Source organism: Camelus bactrianus, chromosome 6 (assembly GCF_048773025.1).
Source record: "Camelus bactrianus isolate YW-2024 breed Bactrian camel chromosome 6, ASM4877302v1, whole genome shotgun sequence".
Classification (NCBI taxonomy): Eukaryota; Metazoa; Chordata; class Mammalia; order Artiodactyla; family Camelidae; genus Camelus; species Camelus bactrianus.
Window position 1 is genome coordinate 39,840,798 of NC_133544.1, and position 22,896 is coordinate 39,863,693.

A 22,896-nucleotide genomic window follows, 5' to 3' on the forward strand; every position below is an offset into this window, starting at 1 on the left:
CCAAGCTTTGGGAGGCATTTCATGACTGATTTGTCCCATGGTGCTAGGAATGCTCATTACCAGGTTAAGCAAGGACTTCATTGATAGGCCACTCAATGTGCTGTTACTGGACTAGGTCCTGTTAACAGTAGTCAAGTTTCTGAACTGTATTACTACTCTGTTATGGTCCAGGAAATGGTTCCCTCCTGTTGCTTCTTCCCAAATCTAGACTTATACCATTGCAGTTATTCTTACAGGATGATATATTTGGCCAATTGTTTCAAGTTGCCTAATCATCATTAATTTTATCTGAGGCTCAGGCACACATTTGGTAATTCAGGAAACAAAATCCTGTAAAATAGGCAGAATACAAGTAATACAGCCATGTAACATAAGGTTGTAAGTATTCAGGCTAAGAACTTTCATTAGGTGCCCAATATCTCCCCAGGTCATCTGACCAGTCTGTTCTGCACCAGTCACTATCTTTAAGGGAAATGATATGTTGGCATTTTACATAATGTTCACCAAAGATATCTGCTTGTACAGGGTGAGTGGTGCATCATCGTGACACCTTACAGGGTTGAGAAAGGCATGTTATCTTCCTGAGGAGTTACAAGGCTGGCATCAGAAGATCTCTTTAGCTGAGCAGGATTTCTGCCATTGGGAAGGTCTGGTTAATGTGTAATGCAGAGGCACAATACCCACTTGAGAGAAGGGAGGAGGCCCAAATGGACAGAGAAAAATTTATGTTTAAACTTTTCTTATCTGGCCTTAAAATATGAATTTTTATTTCATCACTGTACGTATCTTCTGCTTCTGATACTTGCTTTTTTCATTGGATATTGTTCTGGGAAATTATAAATGCAGCTCAGACACACTCACTTTCACTGCTGGGTCCTATTTTATTGCATGACTATCTAAATGGTGTAATTGTTCTTCTGATGCACATTTAAACTCCTAATATTTGGTATTACTGATAATGCTGCAATAAGAATTCTTATGTTCCCTTTACCACGTGAGTTTCTTTGGAGTCTCTTCTATTTTAAGAAAGTAAATCACAGAGTGAAGACTGACATATTAATTGGATAAAATGGAAGATCTCTGTTTAACTCTGACTGTGTGCATGGCATAGAGGGTACTGTGTGGAAACCCCAAAGCCTTAAGCTATAACACTTGCCTCAAGGTTGGGAGGAATTACTACACGTAGCAGTGGTACCAGAAGGTGCAGTGAAGTAAGTATTGTATGCTAGTCAGGGCAGCTCTGATGTTAGAAGATTTGGGACGGTGATTCAGATCTTTCTCCATTAAATCAGGTGGGCTTATCTTAATTAACCCCTTGAGCTGATTTAATTCCAGCCAAGAGCAAAAAGATTTAATGCCTTTTTTAGGTCTCACTCTCTGCCTCTTGTTCTCTCTTAATTCTAAAACCAGTAGGCAGACCCCAGTTCTCTTTCCTGTCCCTTAGGATAGACACATGTTCAGTGTTCCAAGTCTTCTTCCATTATCTTTTGATGCTGTCCTCCAGGAAGATGCTTCAGTTGTGCAATTCTGACTTCCTCAGAGATCTCTAATTTTTGGTGCTGATCACAAAACATTCAGCATAGTGCTAATTACTATTATCACTCTTGCAAAAGAAACTTCATTAGATACAATTTTCCTTTTGTAGGGAACCTCTCCTAGGAGTTTCCTTTTACCACTCCCACTCCAACCTTTTACCTGAGCAAAAACAGGTCTGTGTTCCTATGATGTGTGAGTAGGAGCATTTTGAACATATAAAGATTTTATGTAGCAGCACAGAATGGAATATCTCAGAACAGAGGCTCTCAAAGTGTGGTTCCCAGACCAGGAGCATTAGTGGCTTCTGGGATCTTGTTAGAAACGCAAATTCTCATTTTCACCCAGGCCCTCTAAATCAGAGGCTGTGTGGATGGGGTCCAGTGATTTGTGTCTTTAACAAGCCCATTGGAGGAGTCAACTCCTGCCTCAGAGGGTGCTTAAATAGGTACTTCGGGTCATATTGCAGGCCTGCCTTACTGCACTTTCCAGAAGGGACAAAATACTTGAGGGATGGCTTCTCAGCAGGGTTATTTGTTGTCACTGCTTAATCATTAATGACACAAGAAAGGTATACTTTTATATTTCTCGTGTGTGGCATTGTTATAGATAGGTCTTTAACTTTTGGAGGCGGCTTTGGTTTCCTTTGGTTATGACCAACAGTAGGAAATAGAACGCCATAAATCCTTGTTTCCAGGGTTACCTCCTTGCTGCTGATAACAGGCAGGAAATTAAAACAATCTGTGATAGTGTTTTGTTCTTATTAGCCACAGATGGTAGCTTTCAGATATGTTGGAGCAAAACATAAATAAATATAGCAAGGAGACTTCATTATTGAAGAAAAATGGTTTGGCTGGGTCAAGCTTATAGTCTGGGTCCATTTTAATGAAATGGGATATAGGCAATGTATCAGTGTGCCATTACCACACGAAACTCCATGACATATGGAGGTCACTCGCTTTTTTCTTTGGTTGAGTTTTGAATATGTAAAACATTTGCATGATTTCAAAGTCCGAATTATATAACACATTTTATTCAAAGATGTCTCACTTCCATCCATATCCCTTCTTGTTCTCTTAGTCCTTTATGGGTAATCATTTTTATGTGCTTTTTGACTTATTCTTCTAGTGATTCCTTTTGAAGGTATTGTATATGTACATTGATATCTCCTCCTTTTGACTTTGACACAAAAGGTTGTATAATACACCAATTTAAAATGTTTTAAGGTTATCTCTATTAAGGTGTAACTTAAATTCAATAAAATTCACCAACTGTACATGTTGAATTTTGACAAATTCATACAGTTTGCGTAGCCACCAGTACAGCGAAGGTCTCGACTATTTCCATCATCCAAAAAAGTTTCTTCATATCTTTTTGCAGCCAATTCTCTCTCCTACCTCTCTGATCTCTGGTAGACCATCTGTCTGCTTTCTATCACTATGCATGATTTTCCTAGAATCTCACGTAGTTTTTTTGTGTGTATGCATGTGACTTCTTTCACTTAGTATAATTCTTCAGAGACTGAACCATGTTAGTATAAGTATCAGTATTTATTCCATCTTGCTTAAGTAAGTGCTCCACTGCTTGTACATTCCAGTTGATGGACATTGTTACATATTTTTAAAACTTTTTAAATTTTGAAATAATTTTAGACTTGCAGAATAATGACAAAGGTAGTAGAGAGGATTTCTGTATACTCTCTATGCAGCTTCCTCACTTGGTTATGGTGCAATCATCAGTACTTAAGAGATTAATGTTGGTACAGTACTGTTAACTCAAGGCTTTATTTGGACTTTAGTTTTCCCACTGTATTTAGTTGTCATGTTTCTTCTCTTCTGTAATAGTTCCTCAGTCATTCCATGTCTTTAAAAAATAGTACTTGTTTAGGTATCTTGTAGAATATCCCTCACTTTGTTTTGTGATTAGACTGCACTTACAGATTTGGGGGAAGAATACCACAGAAGTGATGTGCCCTTCTCCTAGTCTTATATTAGAAGTTACATGATATCAATATGCCTTATTATTGGTAAGGTTAACTTTAATCACTTGGTTGAAGTAGTGTCTGCCAGGTTTCTCCATGGTAAAGTTACTACTTTTCTTTTTCTGTAGTCTGTCTCTTAGAAGCAGATTACTGCTTTTTAAATTCTGATGTACATCCATGTGCATGGGACACAGTTTAGCAACTCTCCTAATTATAGTAATAGTAATAATTTCATTTACCACTTACTCTACCTGCATATTTCTAAACACAGGTGGATTACCTCATTTAATCCTCAGGATACCACTGTGAAGTAAGCACTTTTTTCATGCCCTTTTCACCGCTGAAATGACTGAGGCACAGAGTACCTGGCCCAAGGTACAATAGTTAGTGATGGAGCCAGATGCTAACATAAGCCTCACTTGAGGGCCAGCATTTAATACATGCCTTATGGTTGTTGTCAGAGCATAGAGTGGAGATGCTCTCATTCTTTGTCAGAGAAAACAAATGAATGCTTCCTGTATTTGACAATTCTTTTTTGTTCTTTCTTTAAGAAATAATTTTTCGTTTGTTTTTGCTTTCAGGAAGATTCTTTGTGTGACTAAAGATTTTAGTAAGTTATGTTCTTATAGAACTCCAGGATACTTTGGGGAGCACTAAGGATCTATTTTTGGACTTCTTTCAGAAATACAACTGAAGGTTAGGGCAGAGTATTCAGAATAGAAAACTGCTTTTGGAAAAGGAGTATTTACTTAAAGAAAAGCTCTCAGCTTTCTCTCTGGATTTTATCAGCCTCTTTTAACAGGGGTGTCGTGTTTACCTGTATGTCTAAATCCCAGACGTTCATTTTTGTTTACCACACTGCTGACTTCTCTACTACACAGTCAAATGTGTCTCTGAGTAGCCTGACTCAGGAGATGATAACTGTGGTTAAATGATGACTCAGTATCTGTGAGCATCTATTCTGGTAGCAGCGGAGTGAGCCACCAAAGGGCAGGCTGTGTGGGTAGACGTTTGCACATCTTCCCTGTGACTCACTCAGCAGCCTGCCGTTCCGAGAGGAAACAGCAGTAGGTGGCTACAAAACTATTCATCTCCTCCCTTCTCTGTCTCACCATGCTTTGTAGATGGGGTATCCCCAAATCCTTGAAATCACACAGCTAGGTGACTTGAATGTATCTAGCCTGCCAAGTTCAGGTATCAGCGCAGTTTTTAAAAATAGTTTGTTTCTCAATGTCTATTATATGTCTGTCTGTATATGACAGAGTCCACAGGTTAAACAAGACACTTCATCACCCAAAGCCAGTCTGGACAGGCACACACATAAAAGCTGTAGTATTTATTTCATAGGGAGGGAGGAAGGCAACTGTTTAGAATAAGGCTAATGCTTACATACAATAACTAGAAAAATTTGGAAGAGTCGCAAAATTACTTGGGAGATTGATAACAGAGGTCAAGTTTATGGGCATCTGGATCTAGCTTCAGAAGTCAGAGAGCCAAGGATTCGTTTTTTTCTTGGGTATGTTTTTCTACATATCTGTTATAGAGAAAATGTTAGGTACAAGCAAGTGTAAGGAAGAAAGTGAAAGCTGACCCATTTCTAGCACCAGAAATACCTACTCTTTTGCGTAATTTATCTCCTTTCCTCTCTCCTCCTATGCTGTGACTACATTAGTAATCCTGCAGTTTTTAAATGTAATATTATATCATAAGGATTTTTTCCATCATTTGAAAAAAAAAAGACTCTGTTCATTTGGTGGGAGAAAAATAGTTTTAATTTGCATGCCATTAATATTTCATTTAGGATTAACATCCTTATGTTGACTGTCAATTTATATATGTACCTACAGAGAGTGTTAGCTTTTCTATTCTTTATCTTTCTAAAAAATTGGAAACGTTACTAAAGCAAGCCTCTAATTTCAGATGTCCTAAACGACGCTATATTTGATGAAGATCACGATGAGATGGTGATTGTGAAGGACATAGATATGTTTTCCATGTGTGAACATCATCTAGTTCCCTTTGTTGGAAAGGTAAGTTTTTCTCTGTTGTTTCCTAACAGTGTTTAAAAAGCACAATGAAAGTTTTAAAGTTAGAATAATTACATGGTAAATTGTCACCTGCTAATTTCTAATATCCCAGATATTTAGATTGACACAGTAATGTTTACTCTTTATCAGCTCGACTAATCATCTAATGGCTGGAAATTAACAAAACAGAAACAAAGTATGGAAGGCCCTCAGGGCAAGTATTTCATAGTAAATACCATGTTAATAGGTTAAAATAGCGAGATTAAAGACCATCTTTTTTTTTCTAGGTAGCTGCTGAACGCTCTGAAAAACTTTGCCCTTTAATTTGACTAAATAATGTAGATATACCTTTGTGTAATATGATAGCAGTAGTGATTGTAGAATTTTTTGAGGCAAAGGTTATAGTAAAAGTGGGTTTGTTTCCAACCCTTTCTGTTTTAGGAAGAATGAATCTAACATGAGCTAGACAATGTTATCCAGCTTTTTGTAATTAAACATCCCTCTGAGCACATGTGGGTTATCAAGAGTTGTCCTCTTCTCTTCCCTCCTGCCATATCCTAATTTTATTTTATTTTGACTTTTTATTAATAATTTTCAAATGGAAGACTTACAAGAAGTAGTGGTACAAATACCTATATACCCATTGCCTAAATTTAATGTGTTAACATTGCCTTCAATTTTATTAAAAGTATTTTGTTTTTTCATTTTTTACAAGTAGTACAGACAAAAAAATGCACAAATCATAAGGGTGTTCCTTACTGCCTCATAGATAAGAACCAGAACATTATTAATATCCTGGAAGCCCACCTTGTGTCCCTTGTTAATCCCTAACCATCTTGTCCCCACAGGTAACCAGTGTATGGATTTCTAACATTATAGATTAGTTTAGTGTGTTTTTCGACTAATATATATATATACACAAATAGAAAAAGTTGACAGCATATACACTTTCATATTTGGCTCATTTTGTTCATTGATGTTATTGCCTATCACTAATTTATTTTCATTGCTGTATATAATTCCATTGTACAAACACACCACACTTTATTGTTCTGTTCTTGATGGATATTTGTGTTGGATCGTCTCTGTTTGGAATTTTGGTGGTGGTTGGTGGTTTTTTTTGTTTGTTTTGTTTGTTTTGGCTATTACAAACAATAGTGCACAGATGCACTTTTTTAAAATTGTTTATTTTTACTTTTTCATTGAAGTATGGTTGATATACAATATTGTGTTAGTTTCAGGTGTACAGCAAAGTGATTCAATAATCTGAAAAAATATGTATTTTCAGATTATTTTCCATTATAGGTTATTATAAGATATTGAATATAGTTCCCTGTATTATAAATATTAGTTGCTTATCTATTTTATGTCTGTTAGTTGGTAGCTTTAATTCCATACTTCTAATTTATCCCTCCTCCCCTCCGCTTTCCCCTTTGGTAACCATAAGTTTGTTTTCTATGTCTGAGAGTCTCTTTCTGTTTTGTAGATAGATTCATTTGTATTATTTTTTTAAATTCCACATATAACTGGTATCATATAGTATCTCTCTTTATGACTTACTGCACTTAGTATAATATTCTCTGCGTCTATTTACATTGCTGCAAATGGCAATATTTCATTCATTTTTATGGCTAGATAATATTCTATTGTGTATATATGTATATATATACTCACACCCCCCCCCCCATCTTCTTAAATGGGCACTTGGGTTGTTTCCACATGTGGTTATTGTAACTAGTGCTGCTATGAACATTGAAGTACATGTATCTTTTTGAATTAGAGTTTTCATCTTTTCCAGATATATGCCCAGCAGTGGGATTGCTAGATCATATGGTAGCTCTATTTTCAGTTTTTAAAGGAATCTCCATACTGTTCTCCATAATTTACATTTATACCAACAGTGTAGGAGGGTTCCTTATTCTCTACACACTCCCCAGCATTTCTTATTTGTAGACTTTTGAATGATGGCCATTCTGACTGGTGTAAGGTGATACCTCATTGTAGTTTTGATTTACATTTCTCTAGTAATTAGTGATATGGAGCATCTTTTCCTGTACCTGTTGGCCATATGTGTGTCTTCTTTGGAGAATATGTTTCGGTCTTCTGCACATTTTTTGATTGGGTTGTTTGTTTGATACTGAGTTTTATGAGCTCTTTGTATAGTTTGGATATTAACCCTTTGTTGGTTGCATTATTTGTAGATTTTTTTTTTCCCATTCTGTAGGTTGTCTTTTTGTTTTGTCAATGACTTCCTTTGCTGTGCAAAAGCTTTTAAGTTTGGGTAGATCCCATTTGTTTATTTTTGCTTTTATTTCTTTCGCCTAGGGAGACTGATCTAAGAAAATATTGCTGTGATTTATGTCTGAGAATATTTTGCCTCTATTCTCTTCTAGGAGTTTTATGGTGTTATGTCTTATATTTAGGTCTTTAAACCATTTTGAGTTTATTTTTGTTTATGGTGTGAGGAAGTGTTGTAATTTCATTGATTTACAAGTAGTTATTCAGCTTTCCCAATACCACTTGAAGAGACTGTAGTGTCATATATATCAATTAAGTCCAACTGGTCTGTTGTGTCATTTTGGACCTCTGTTGCCTGATTTTCTGTCTGGAAGATCTATCTACTGATGTCAATGAAGTGTTAAAGTCTCCGACCATTACTGTATTCATGTCAGATTCTCCCTTTGTGTCTGTTAGTGTTTGTTTCATCTATTTAGGTGCCCCTGTATTGGCTGTGTATATGTTAACAAGTGTAATCTCTTCTTATGTTGATCCCTTTATCATTATATAATGTCCTTGTCTTTCTTTATGGACTTTCTTTTAAAGTATATTTTGTCTGATAGTATTGCTATCCCTGCTTTGTCATTTTCATTTGCATGAAACTACCTTACTCCATCCTCTCCCTTTCAATCTGTCTTTCCCCTGAAGTGAGTCCTTTGTAAGCAAGATATTGTAGGTTCTTGTTTAATCCAGTCTGCCACTCTCTTTTGATTGGCACTTTTAGTCCATTGACATTTAATTTTTTTAAATAGATTTTATTCTTTTAGAGCAGTTTCAGGTTCACAACAGAATTGAGCAGAAAATACAGAGTCGGCACATAGCCCTCTCCATCCACACATATATACTCCCCTACCCTCAACATCCCTCATCAGTGTGGCATATTTGGTACAACCGATGAACCAACATAGACACATTATCAACCAAAGTCCATAGTTTACATTAGGGTTTACTCTTGATGTTGTACATTATGGGTTTTGACAAATGCATAATGACAAGTAAGCCACCACTATAGTATCATACAGAGTAATTTCATTGCCCTAAAAATCCCTTTTACTCCATCTATTCATTCCTCCCTCCCTCCCACCCTCTCCCCAAACCCCTGGAAACCACAATCTTTTTGTTGTTTCTATTGCTGTGCCTTTTCCAGAATGCGCTGACACTGAATTATTGATAGGTATGTACTTAATGCCATTTTATATCTTGTTTTCCAGTTGATTTTGTAGTTCTTCTTTGTTCATTTTTCCTTTATGGCTTTCTTTTGTATTATGCTTGAGTTCCTTTTTTGTTTTTGTGAATCTATTATATGTTTTTGGCTTATGGTTAACCTGGTTTTCAAGTGTATTAACCCATAACTGTATCTATTTGCTTTAAACTGATAGCCATGTAAATTCAAAAATATTCTAAAAGATCTACATTTTTATACTCCCTCTCCCCCCATTCTGTGATTTTGATGTTCTATTTTATATCTTCATGTTTATCCTTTTGCTGTTAATTGTAGTTATCACTTTTACAAAATGATTTTTTAAATCTATGTACTGACTTATGTAAGTGAACGTCAATCCTTTTATATATTTACCTTTCCTATTGCCTTTTCTATAGATTCTTGCTTCTTTTCTATTTAGAGAAGACCTTACAATATTTCTTTTAGGGAAGATTAGTATTGCAGAGTTCTTTTAGTTTTTGCTTGTCTGAGAAATTCTCCTTTTCTAAATCATCTTACTGGCTAGAGGATCCTTGCAGGTTTTTCCTTTTCAGGTCTTTGAATATATTATGCTACTCCTTTCTGGCCTGTGAAGTCTTTAACTTTTGCCATTTTAAATTATGATATGTCTTGGTGTGGGTCTCTTGAAGTTCATCTTGTTGGGACTCTCTCTGCTTCCTGTACCTGGATATGTTTCCTTCCTCAGGCTTGATAAGTTTTCAGTTATCACTTTTTCAAATACATTTTTGATTCTCTTTCTGGAACCCCTATTTAGGCATAGGTTGGCGCACTTTATATTAGCCCATAGATCTCAGATGTTGCTTTTATTTTTTCTCACGTCTTTCTTGCTGCTATTCTGCTTGGATGATTTCCATTATTTTGTTCTTCTGTGTTATTTAATCTCCTCTTCATTGCTTCTAGATTGTTCTTATAGTTTCTAGTCTGTTACAATGATCTGCATTTCTAGTGATAATATTTCTTAATTTCTTTACCATTTTTATTATCTTCTTTTTGAACTCGGTCTATTAGACTGGTGAGGTCTGTTTCATTGTTCTTTCAGGGGATTTCTCTTGTTTGTTTCTTTTCTTTTTTGCAGCTAACTGGGCTTCAGAACGTCTGGGCCATGGGCATATGGTGACTGGAGGCATAGCCCAGAGCCCTTCTGCCATCTTGACCCCCCATCCCAAACCCAACCCCATCCTGACTGTGGCTCCAATTCCATCCTTAACCCTAGCTTCAAACCCAAATTCAGCCCATTCCAATCCTCAAATTCAACCCCATATCAATTTCCAAAGGTAACCTAACCACCTGATCCCCAAAACACAAACCCATCCTTATCTGGACACTTAACCCTATCATTTCCATGCCCACACAAGGTGGCATTTCCAATCCCAATTCCAGCCCCAGTCCCACACCCATTCCCTTCTTCATAATTCTCCCCCACCCCTAAAATTCCTACCTCAAACTTACCCCCTCACCCCACCCCTGCCTTTCTATTTTTATCTTCATCCCACCTCCAGGTCCAAGTCACTAGAGGGCTTAGAGTAGAGGAGGGACATGATTTGATAATAAAAACTCCTCTAGATACTGTGTAGAGAATGGACTGCAGGGGTTGGGGGTGGGGTGGGTAAGGCAGAGGCAGAGCTGGTTACTGTTGTGGGACACAACAGGGGCCGGTTGGTAGCACAGTTATGTCGTGCATTGGCCAAAGAATTCAGAGACAAAGCATGAGAACAGAAAAGGGGCTCACTAGGGTATGCTGCCATAGACAACAGCAGGCCACACAGATGAGAGGTACCCGTGCACGCACTGAGAGCTGGCCGCTGGGGTCCTCCACAAGGTAGGGTCACCAGGGGCCCGACTGGCCCATGCACAAGTCTCCAGTTGGCTGTAGGTGAGGCAAGAAGTCCAGGGTCCGTGAAGGGTGGTGGGATCCACAACTTTGACATGGTGGGCTGAAACAAGCCAGCCCTAGTCACCGTGAGAACAGGCACCACCTAGGCCATCAGCCTGCCAGGGTAAACATGCCCAGCAAATAATGCGCTCCATCTTCTGGGAGATCACAGGCAGACACCTGAGAGCCCAGAAATGAGAGTTCTGGACTCTGAAGGATGTCAGATGGCCCCACATTCCCCCCTGACAGATTGGCAGGGACAAAGATCTCACCTTCCATATCTAATTCCTGCTGAACAGGGGGCACTGCACTGTCCCTGCCTATTATGCCAATCTGCCTAGAGTTATGGGGTCTCAACATCCCTGCAGCCTTAAAGATGGGAGCAGGAGACCCCAGCAGTGTCCAAGGGCTGCATCACCAGGATGTTGACTTGGTTCATGGCGGCAATCTTGGTATGTTTTCCTAAGTTCACAGATCTTGGACCTCAAAGAGAGACAGTCATTTTTATAAGAGAGGAATAAAACACAAAAGTGTATAGCAAGATAAACAGCTAGACCCAGTAGAAACAGAGAATAAATTTGAGAATGTCTGAAAAGACCTTATCCCTTCAGGGATCTCAGAAAAGGCACTGGAGAACCAGACGCCTCTTGAGTGACTTCTGTAAGCACTGACATACCTGACTCATTGGCATCAGGCCACTGACATCCCTCAAAGTCCAACAACCCCCATTCCCAGGCTCCCAGATGGCCTCCTGTGATCCCTCCCACAGACAAAGCACACTCTTCACTGGGCGAGCCTTCCCCAGCAAACCGATAGCCCCACGCAATGCCCAATCTCACAACAGCCCAGGCTGGCCTTCCCCAGCCCACCCTACCAGAGCCACAAATCCCACTGCCCCTTACAGACCCCCAAGCCTCCCACCTCATCTACAACCAGTCAGACCTGTGCACAAGCCAATCAGGCAGCCTACGACCCCACCTTACAAAAGACCCCAACAACTGGCCCTCAGTGCCCACACAGGCACCTCCTATCCGCGTGGCCCACCTCTGTCCACGGCACCACACCCCAACAAACTCCCTTTCCACTCCCACACTTCATCTCTGGCAAACTCCTCCATCAACCCACGTGTCACCATGTCACCTACCACCGCCGTTTTGTCCCACAACAATTGGGGATGTAAGTACAGCACTCAGCACATAACTGTGTATGGGCACCCTTGGGGGGGATGTTAAGAGCCAAGTGGTTTTGTAAGAGCTCTCCTTAATGGCCAAAGCAGACGTCACCATTAATGATCTTAGTGCTTTTCTAGCTACGAGGTGATGCTAAAGTTTGGGTTCAAATTTGGTAACAGTAGCAAAGTCTCTGGACCACCTGTCTTACTAGTCTGTTATGGTCCAGGAAAATATTCCCTCTGTTGCTTCTTATATCTAGAGTTACACTACTATAATTACAAATCTCCTATAGAAACTGTATTTCTGGTTAACAAGTTGCTACTTGTTGCTCTGATTGAACTTGAGTAACTTTAGAAGAAAATTCATTATCTATGCCAGGGTTAGAGCAGGTATTAATTGGCCAGGTGAGGGAATCCCACCTAATAATATTACTAAGGGCCTGAACAAAATTATTATCTCTTTTCTCTAGAATAAAGTTCCTAAGGGCCTACCAGTTAGATCCTTAGAGTGGAGAAATCCAGCAAGGTCATGCAGAAGTACTGGATATAGGTAGTTGACCATAAACTTAACAATTGGATTAGCTTTAACTCTGCACAAGATTGTTAAATATATTTGGGTTACTGAGCTTTAGAAACAAACCTAGAGTGTTCTTGTAATAATTTAATTAAACTTTGTAATAATCCCCAGGGGCAGGACAGCTTCTTGTTGGCTGTGCCTTGCCCCCTTTCTCAAAATTTGCATTTTAAAAAGATGGTGAGATAAGGGTTCTCTGAGAAGACCTAGTAGAACATTTGCATTTCAAGGCAAGTTCCTCCTAGAATGACTTTGTTCCCTTAGGATCATCAGAAAAAGGTTTTTTTTCTTTCTCTCTTACCAGATACTTACAAGTCTCTTAAGGTGTAGGGGAGGTTTTGGGAGTGGCAAAGGATTGATGGGTTTTGGATTATTTCTGGAGCCACACCTCTGGGCCTGGCACAGAAAGGCCATATACCTGGCTTGCCTTTTGTCTCTTTTCTTATCTCTTTTCTCCTAGGAATGTTTTTGTTTTCTCAGGGTCAGAATTTTGAAAAGGTGTCTAGTTTTGTCCTAAACGCATATGCAAAAAGAACCAGTTCTGGAATTTTCAAAGAGCTTCCCTAACGCAATTTTCTCTAAAGAATATCTTTATTTTCTTTGTACCATCTTTAGTACAAGTTCTAATCAGACACTCTCTTATAGAACCAGATCCAAGTTTTGAGAGAGGGTCATAAAGGCTTGGACATATGAGGCCTCGGACCATTTTCCCAGGTTGGGACAGAAAGAAGAAAGAGTCAAGCTGGAAGATTATTTTATAGCTCAAAGTCCCATGAAGGGGCCAAGTCTCCTGATCTGGAAGTTGAAATTGGGGCCAGGCAACATTAAAGAAAAAGATAAGCTGCTTTTTCTTTAATGTCTGGGGATCAAACTTATCCCAGTGTTTTAAAATGCAACCCAAAGGTGAGCTCCAGGGAATAGAAGAAGCAAAGAGAAGGAAACCAGGGCAGACTCTATTCTGGGGCATCCCCCAGAAAGAGAAAGTCTAAACTTCTGGTGTCCTCCTACTTCGGGTGTCCCCCAGGAAAGAGAAGCCAACTGGTGCAGGGCCAAAACCAGCACAGGGGCTGAAAAGCCAGCACAAGGGGCCAAAAAGCAAAGAAAAAAGGTGGGGACTCACCCACTGGCGACTTCTACCTGGTGCGGTGATCCAAGGCAGGAGGCACGACCAATCTGGAGGCGTGACCCACAAAAGGCGGCAGGAAGGCACAGAGAGGTGTACCACGTGGTTGGGCCCGAGAACCAAGGAGTGTCTCAAGGGCCAGAGTCAGAGGAAGGGATAGGGGAAGGGGAGATGGAGAGAAGGGTATTTAGAAAAGATAAGATACCTTTCCCATGTGCATTCACTCCTACAGGCCGGGGTTCATTTCCACCTGTCAGAGTTTCAGAGCCTGCTGAGAGAGCCCAGCCAGGGTTCCTCAATCCCTGGCAAGACTTCAGGGAATTTCTGAATGCTAGGGAACAGCAGAAAAGTATGAAAGAGGAAAGGAAAGCAGAAGAGGGAAGCCTGCCTTGACGATTCTGGCCTCCAGAATGGAGCATCCCATCAAGCCAGGGGGAGATCCCGCTAGAGGGGAGAGAGGAGAAAGAAGCCCAAAGGGCCACATGGGCCACCAAATGTGGGACACAGTGGGGGCCAGTTGGTGGCACAGTGATGTGCGGGTTGGTAAGAATTTACCAGAGATGAAGTATGAAAATAGAAAAGGAGTTTATTAGGGCACACTGCCATAGACAGCAGCGGGCCACAAAGACGAGAGGTGCCCCTGTGAGCCTCTCGTTCTTTTAACTTGGAGTAACTCCTCTGCTTTTTCATTTTACTTAACTGTTTCTATGAATTTTGGAGAAACAGTTTATCTACTGTGGTCTTAAAGGGGTGTCTTTATGTGGAAGCATCCCCGTGTGCATTGTGTGAGTCCAATATTTTTGGTGCAAGCGCTGTTTTTGGTACGAATGCCAGCCAGGAAAGGAACCACTGGGTATTCCTCCCCAGGGGCTGTTGGCCAGAGACATGATTTCTTTGGCATCAGCCACGCTGACAGTCTGTTGTGCAGCCAGACCCTCCCCCTATGGTGCAGGCACTGACAGTGGCTCCAAGGTTTGGCCCAAGCCCACCAGACTGTCCCCACGCAGCTAGATGGAGTCCTCTCCCAAGGCCTGTCTAAGATTCAGCCCCCAGGCCCTGCAGGTACTAGCAGCCCTGCCATTTAGACTGGGAAATGTGGGGAGGCAGCAGCTGTCAGCAGACAGTGCCAGTCTCTCTGTCCTGATTGCTAGCAAGCTAGCACGTGCACACCCCTCCTGAGCAGAGTCCAGGCCCCTCCAGCCGCTGTGTCTGCCCCAGCAGCCCTCCCAGCTGGCAAGGCGGCTCCCCAGGGTGACAGCCTTCCCGCGTAGACCTTCCCTCCTTCACAGATTCTCTCCCCGGGGTGCTGGTCCCATCCCTGATACATTCTTTTTTGTCCTACCTCGTACCATGGAGATTTTTCTTGCAGCTTTGGTTGTGTAAGAGATCTTCTGCCAGTTCCCAGGTGGTTTTCTGTGAGAATTAGTCCCCATGTAGATGAATTTTTTGTTTGTGATGGGGGAGGTGAGCTCCATGTCCTACTCTGCTATTTTGATCCTCCTCTTGCTTGCATTTCTGTTAGGAATATATCTAGGAGTAGAATGGCAGGGATATAGGGTACACGTGTGTTCAACTTACCAAATACTGACCTTTAGTTTTCCAAATTGGTGTACAAGTTTATACTTCATATACTGAGTCCTAGTCACTTCACATCCTCACTAGCACTTCCCACTTTGTCTTTTTAAATTTAGTATTCTGATGTGTATTGGTATCTCTCTTTAAACCCTTTACTACAGAACATACATAAGAATAGGTATAAAGTTCCATGCTCCTATCAACCAGCTCCAACAGTTATCAGTAAAGGATCAGTCTTGTCCTTACATGTCCCCACTGGACTATTTTGAAGCAAATCCTAGATATATTTTTTCCTATAATTTCTTTCAGCATGTTTCTCTAAAAGATAAGGGATTTTTTTTTTTAAGAAACATTAACTCTGAAACAAACGTAACTCAAAAAAGTTACAACATGACTCTTCATTATTAACACATAAATAAAAGTATTATTTTCTTACATATCCACAGTAGCACTGTCAGACAAAATTAATAGTAATTCCTAAATAGCGTCTAATAACTAACCCATATTCACATTTTTCCATGCATCTCAGCTTATTTGTTGGTTTGTTTAGACCAGAATCCCAATAAGGGTTACACACTTACACTTGCATTGCATTTGGTTACTATTCCTCTTAAGCCTCTTACTCTAAAATAATCTCCTTTGGCAGCCCCACCTCCCCACAACCCCAATGACATTTTCTTGTTGAAGAAACTAGGCCAGTTCTATAGTGTCTCAACGTCTAGATTTGTTCCATTCAACCTCTGGATTTTTCTGTGAACTTGATTAGACCTAAAACTTCCTAAGATTAAGGCTAAACAGACAAGACAAGGTCGTTCATCAGGGTGCTGAAGACTCCATACTCCATCACATTGGGAGACGCGCACGGTCTGGCAGCCCCGCAGTTAACGGTGCTGGGCCTGGGACAGCAGGGCTCAGGATTTCCAGGAATGAGAGAACCTTTGAGCTCATCACTACCTTTTATTCTGAGTGAGAAAGTTAGGCCCGGAAAGCTATGACTTGTCCAAGAGGATGGGGAGAGGTAGCGACTTGGCTGGGGCCACACCCAGGAGCTGGACCCTGTTCTCAGCCCCTCTCCACTGTATTCTCTTACCTTCTGCTATGATTACCTCTGTGTTTGTGTTCTGCTTTTAAACATATTGCTCAGTGATGATTGTTTGAAACAGCCATCTAAATGACAGGATCTTCAGGAAGACAAAAAGTAGCACAGGAAATATAAATTATAGCTCTGCATGTAAGTATGTAAGTTTCAAGTTGTACAGAAGACCTTGGTTCTTTGGGAAAGTTTTAGCTCTGATTTTTCTTTAAAATACCCAGTGTTCAGCCGCTGCTTTACCTATCTCCCGTGGTCACCAGGAAGGCGATGAGTTGGTATTCTCAGACTCCCAAAGCACAGCGCTTAATAGATGAAAAAAACTCACTAATTACTCCTAGATCAATTATTCAAGTAAATATTAGGTGAACAAATGCAACAAATGCTAGCAAACCATGATGTAAATGAGTCATTTTTATGTTAGGTAAATTCACTGCCTATGAATGACCATTTATTAGCCTTTTTGGAGAACTGATGTCTTCTCATGCTTAATACTTGGCTGAAAGACATATAATATTTACATATTAGATAATTAGTGCTTTTTAAGATTATAGAAATCACTTTGGCTTATAGTAGGTCCTGCAGGAGTTTAGGTCTTAGGATTCAGGCTCTTGCTGAGTCAGTTTGTAGATGTGTCTTTTTTCTCCTGTCAAGAAGATGTGTTCTCCAGCAGCTTAGAAATGGGGCCATCAAGCACCACAGAAGGCGTAGAGACCCTTTTCTGTGCAACAGGGCTCTGCAACAGGGTGGGATTTTTAAGACCACTGTGATGTGTGGAATGGCACTATTTATAATTACAGTTTCAGACATTTAAAGGCTTTCTTGGCTACATTTTAATGTTGCTATGGATAATTTGCACTTTCCTGAGAATGTTTCCCCTCAACAGAGGAAAGACTATGAATTGTATCGTGTTTAACTTCCCCAGGAAGTGTTATACTTCACATTTGTCATTTTATTTTATTTTACTTTTTGGTGGAGGGAAGTAATTAGGTTTATTTATTTACTATTTTTAGAGGAGGTACTAGGGATTGAACCCGGGACCTCATGCATGCATGCACTCTACCACTTGAGCTATACCTCCCCCGCCATTTGTCATTTTATTAAGTCATTCTTATACATTTTCCTTTTACTGCATTTATGTAATTTTAAAACTGCTTATATATGTGCTTCATTTTCTAAGTCTTAAGACTTCTACATATTTTAAAGATATATTTATTGTGTTGAATTACCTAAATGTACTGTATTATGTTTCCTTATTTTGTCACAAAGAAGCACTGTTTTCACTTAACTTACGATTTCTGTCTCTTACTCTGAAGGTCCACATCGGTTATCTTCCTAACAAGCAAGTTCTTGGCCTCAGCAAACTCGCTAGGTGAGTATGACTGTGTGGTAAGTGAGATGACAGGACCTGCCCCTCCATGGTGAGAATCTCATCAGGCTTTGTCTCTTAATCAGTGTGGATCTAATGTAGAAGACGCGTTCCAACCTAGTTTATAGTTGCAGAGACAATACATAGACAATAAGTATAGTCTTAAAACAGACTGTAAGGACCTGAAACACAAATGCCCTTTTCTTCTCGCGTCCCCATTGCCTGCCTTCCACCTCCCACTCACACATCCTTGAGCTTTAGCTCACGCCTGTCTCCACAGAGCCTTCCCTGACTGGAGAGGATCCGAGGGTGCATGTGCTCATCTCCAGTTCTTTAAGGCTGTTTAGCTGACAGTGAGGGGTGGGAGATAAAACCTGGGCAGAGAGGTCTACTACACTATTTTGACTTCTAATCAAACCACCATTCGGGGCCTCTACCCTGTGTTCCACTGTACGTAGGTGCCTCCGGGTATCTCTGGGGTCTTGCAGGGCCAGTTGGTTCATTTCTGGTTCCTTTGGCTCTACAGACCCAAGACTGGGCCTTCTGTGGCTTTCTCTCAGCTCTAGTTTGAGAGTGCTTACTCTTCTCTTTCTCTCCTTTCTGCTACAGTCTTTTTTCATTCTTTGTCCTGTGGGTTCAGGCCTTTGCTACCATTTGAGTTTTAGGAAAGGGTGGTGATACACAAGCATAGTCGTCCGTGTTCAACTGGAGTCAACTTGAGGGTCAGTGTTCATGATAATAAAATATTGTTGGCTAGACCTAAATATCCTTTTTTGCAATTTCTTTACATAAAGTTAGTGAGTCCTGGGTGCTGGGGAAATACTGGGAGGTGTGTGTGTGTGTGTTGAAAGAGATTTAAGAACAAAATGAAGTAGTATGTAATAAAATGCAATCATGTGCTTCCCCCCACCTTCTAAAAATGAACCAAGCTAAGTTTGGATAACTTGACTGAGGTGAAGGTGACTGTCGAAACTGGAATAAATGAATCTTTGAGACCAACTGACTTCTGTGGCTCTGATGTGTTCCTGTTTCTTCGTCACTTAAACCATCCTGAATGATGGTCCAGACCTTTTTCAAGTCTGTGTTGGAACCTGTGAACACCACCCTAGTAATCTCTGACACCTCTCCACAGCTGTTCTTTTTTCTCTTGTTTTCACTTCCACTTTCTCACTTATTTCTTCTAGGATTAAGAAGAAAGTAGGCAGAAGAGAGAAATTTAACTTCCTTAGTTTCTGACCTCATTCCTGCTCAGTAATCTCATTACCAGTCAGGGCTACTTGGTACCATGAAAGGATGTTACTACATCGTAACCATCATTGCTTCATTGCATTAAGGCTCTTAACACAAATCCAAATACCTTGCTGCCTTTCAGTGATCTGTACTCAGTGGCAGTGCCAAGGAGTGGCTGAAAAACAGTGTTGGTGGTGATGGAGTAATTAACCATACTATAATTTCTATTAACAACCTCCTCCCCACTAACTTACTCCCAAATTATAACTAATGTCAACTGAATAAAAGTGCTTTTACTACAATTGGTTATTCTTACTGTTTTATAATGCACAGTCTAAGTAAGATCAGTATGCTTGCTGTGCAAACACAGCTATAGGCCCAGCCCTGTGGTATGCTTTCTTCCAGCAAGATTGCTATTCCTAAATCTTTCTTACATAGAAATTTTGAAATTACCCCTGTCTTGTCCATGTGTAAAAGGTATGGAGTAATTTTCATATTATAAAAAGCTTAGCAGACCACATTAGGCCATGATCTTAATGTAAACAGTCTTCTCTAGAAGACCACACTGTGTAGACTATGGGCAACATTTTATAGAAAGTTGTTGAGGGTCATCTTGTGAGATCTTGGAAAAAATGGTGCCTTGGGGGTAGAGTATCCTTTGGTTATTTCCTTTCTTAGCGAAAGGAAAAGATCTCCAATAATTAAGCTTTTATGAAACAATACAAAGGAGTTAATTATTAACAGGAGGATTTGTCCTTGTACTAATAGGATTAAAATATAAGAAAAACACGGAATTATAGATCAAATAACTGAGTATGTTACTTTTGGATATTTTGTTAAAAAATCTGAATAGTCTATTAAATGAAACAGAAGACTAAGATTTTATCCAACTGCTTATTCCTTATACGAAGTAGGAATATTTAGGGAATGAAGAGTAATAAAGCTGAATATCTTAGCAAAACATTACCACTCATTTTAATCTTGCATGTGAAGTTTGTTCTATGCTTTCTTTTTTAAACGAATGACCTTTCAATGCCAGGAAAGTCAAATATCAAATAGTAAAGCCTTAAGTAACAAGAAAATGCCAGGAGTGAGTTGATCTGGTTTAACTCTAGTGAAATTCTAGAGTAAATTTAGTTTGAATAGAAATTCCTTTTGTTGCTGAAGACCCATTGGACATGTATTAGTTTTCTTGCTTTACAGTAATTGAACATAAGTAAATCTTGAATGTAGAATTGCAGTGCCTTGGGTAGCCATGGTTAATCTACTGGGCACCTTCTGTGAAAGGGCACTGGGTCCGTTACTGTGGCCGCTAGAGAGAAGGACACAGCCGCTACCCTCTAGGAGGGTGGACAGTACGGGGAGCAGGTGCCACAGAAATCCTGGTTTGGAGCTCTGAGTTCAGAGGTGCCAAGATGGCTGTGCCTGGTAGGGTTGGAGAAATCCAGGGGTGGAGGGCTGAGCAGAATTCTAAATGGAAGATAATTTCCTCTAGGTATAGTTAATGCATAAATAAAGGGAAATAAGAGGGTAGGAGCAAGGCATATTCCAGTGGATAGGGAGCAGGTTGGTTAAAACAAGTAAGAGATTTAGGCAGAGGAGACTGGGAGGACAGGCATGAGATTACAAAGGGGCCCTTTTTCCCTGTTTCTGCTATAAAAGTAATATACTAGAAGGTGGGGAAAGAACCTCTAGGCATGTATTCACTTAGGTTTGGGGCCAGAATTCATATTACCTGTGTGGTCCTCAAAAAACCCAAGGCACTAATTTAAGATGTCACTAAGGAGGTAACCCTCTAGCACCTAGCAGAATCAAGTGCACGTACTGATCCACTTTTATCCAGGCTTCAAACAATTCCCACAAATTTTCCTAAGAGCATATGAACAAGCCACCATAAGCCAAAGTCAGCTACAAATGGTCAAAGAGGGCAGATGCTGGAGTTAACAGATATGGAATATACAAGTGTGTTAGAAAATAAAGAGTCCTGAAAGCTTGACAAAGGATGACGAAACTTTCAGAATTAAATAGGCAGATTGGTAAAATGACCAATTACAACTTCTAGGGGAAAAAGATGTGATAATTGAATCTGAAGCCCAATACACTCATATTAAAGCAGCAGATTTGGCACAGCTGAAAATTAGTGAACTGGAAGGAAGGTCCGAAACAATTGCACAGAAGGCAACACAGGTGGAAAACGTGATTGAGAACGTAAGATATGGAAGACTGAGAAGCTCCAATATGCCGAAATTCCTGAGATAAGAGGCAATGGGGTAGGGGTGATATTAGAGAAGGTAACAGCTGAAGACATTTCCAGAGCACATGCAGTATATCAGTCTTCAGATTCAGGAAGCCTAATAAATCCCAAACAGGCCAAATAAAATCAAGTCTCCACCCAGACACAATGCAGGCAACGGCAGAGTACACGTACTCAAATACCATAAAAGAAGCCACAGAAAAATATTACCTACAAGGTAACAGCAATTAGACTGACCATCCATTTACCAGGGGCAATACTGAAAGGCAGATAAGTATCAGAGTCAAACTAGAATTCTATTCCCAACAAGTACCTCTCAGCAAATTACCTTGAAGAGTGAGGGAAAAATAAAGATTTTTTAAATTCAAAGAAGCTATCTGTTGGGACACACCTCACAGGCCTGCAAGCCCTGTAGTTGCTCAGCCTCAAGACCAAACAAAGAGTCCTGGAGACAGTGACAGAGACATCAGCAGTTTAGTGGACAGGGAACCTTACAAGTCCTGGAGTAGGGTCCTGGAGCAACACCCACCACTAAGGCACATGCAGCAATCTTCGCTGCTTGGGGTAGAATGAGGCTACCATTTATAGGGGGAACTGACGTCAGGTTGGCTCATCAGTTACCAGAGAAACCAGCGGCTGGGGCAGGGGGCAAGTATGTAGGCAGTTACCGATTAAGCCCTATCATTAGGAGGACTGGATAGTCATGTGAGTGAGGCAGGGACCAGTCAAGCAGGGGATGTAGAGAGAGCAAGAGGTTAGCCATCTTGAATGGCCTGACCATACAGTATATGAGTATCTTTAATGCTGAGAAAACAGAAATTCAAGACCTATTCATTACTTGAAAAATGAATAAACTAGGAATAAGAAATTATAAACTCTCTGAGCATAGGGGCTCTGTTCACCACATAATCATATACATAGTAGGCACTCAACAGACCTTCCTTTGGCATGATAGCAGCTACCCACCAGAAATGGGCAGGCACCATGGGTGACAGTATAATGTTAGAGGCATTCCTGTTATAGTAGGGTGGCAGATGTGTGACTTTCGTCGTTGGCTATCCCAGGTATAAAGAAGCAAGATGTCAGTTCTATCTGAGCAGCATAGTGGTGGGGGGGCTGGGGCGGAGGGCCGTAACATGCCTCAGAGGTGAGCTGATCCTTAAACTAGGTCCAAATTCATGACTAAAAGGCCAGATTTTAAGGAAAAGAGACTTCATGTGAATTGGAATCCTCAAGTGGGTGATTCACGTGGCCATCATTCCATTTCACAACTAGAGTAAATGATGTTGAAAGGGGAAATTCATCACTTGACAGATTGTGTTATGAGCTAAGATCAGGGGCTTTTATTCTGGGGGGTTAATCCTGAGTGCTTATGTAGACCTGTCTTATAAAGAGGTGTCTGAAGAAGTCTGTTTAGTTCTAATCCGATTATCCTAATAGGTTTAGTTGGTATGTAGTTGACGTTGGTCTGCTATTAATTAACAAATAGTCTTTTTATTTTTTACTTGAACTTTAAGCTCTGATTAAACAATATGATTAATTAGAACACTGGAGACTTGGTCTAAAATTGATAGCTAGGGATCTTGAAAATTACTCA

At 40.3% G+C, this 22,896-nt stretch overlaps 2 protein-coding genes across 6 annotated transcripts in view; one reads left to right on the top strand and one right to left on the bottom strand.

The window, feature by feature from the left end:
- Positions 1–22,896, bottom strand: part of SAMD4A (sterile alpha motif domain containing 4A) — a 352,931-nt gene that overhangs the window by 79,886 nt on the left and 250,149 nt on the right. The window contains exons 16-17 of one of the 3 annotated variants that reach the window (XR_012507520.1): positions 15,124–15,311; positions 13,779–13,911 (exon numbers count right to left, since the gene is read on the bottom strand). The exons of the other annotated variants lie outside the window; for them this stretch is intronic. The gene's annotated coding sequence lies outside the window, so the exon portion shown is untranslated. Of the gene's footprint in view, positions 1–13,778; positions 13,912–15,123; positions 15,312–22,896 lie in introns of those variants that run through there. 3 annotated transcript variants of the gene reach the window in all.
- GCH1 (GTP cyclohydrolase 1) overlaps positions 1–22,896 on the top strand; it is a 48,164-nt gene that overhangs the window by 21,024 nt on the left and 4,244 nt on the right. For all 3 annotated transcript variants that reach the window (XM_074365499.1, XM_074365498.1, XM_010962183.3), the window contains exons 2-3: positions 5,435–5,544; positions 17,763–17,818. In XM_074365499.1, the coding sequence (XP_074221600.1) occupies positions 5,435–5,544; positions 17,763–17,818 (166 nt within the window). The remainder of the gene's footprint in view (positions 1–5,434; positions 5,545–17,762; positions 17,819–22,896) is intronic.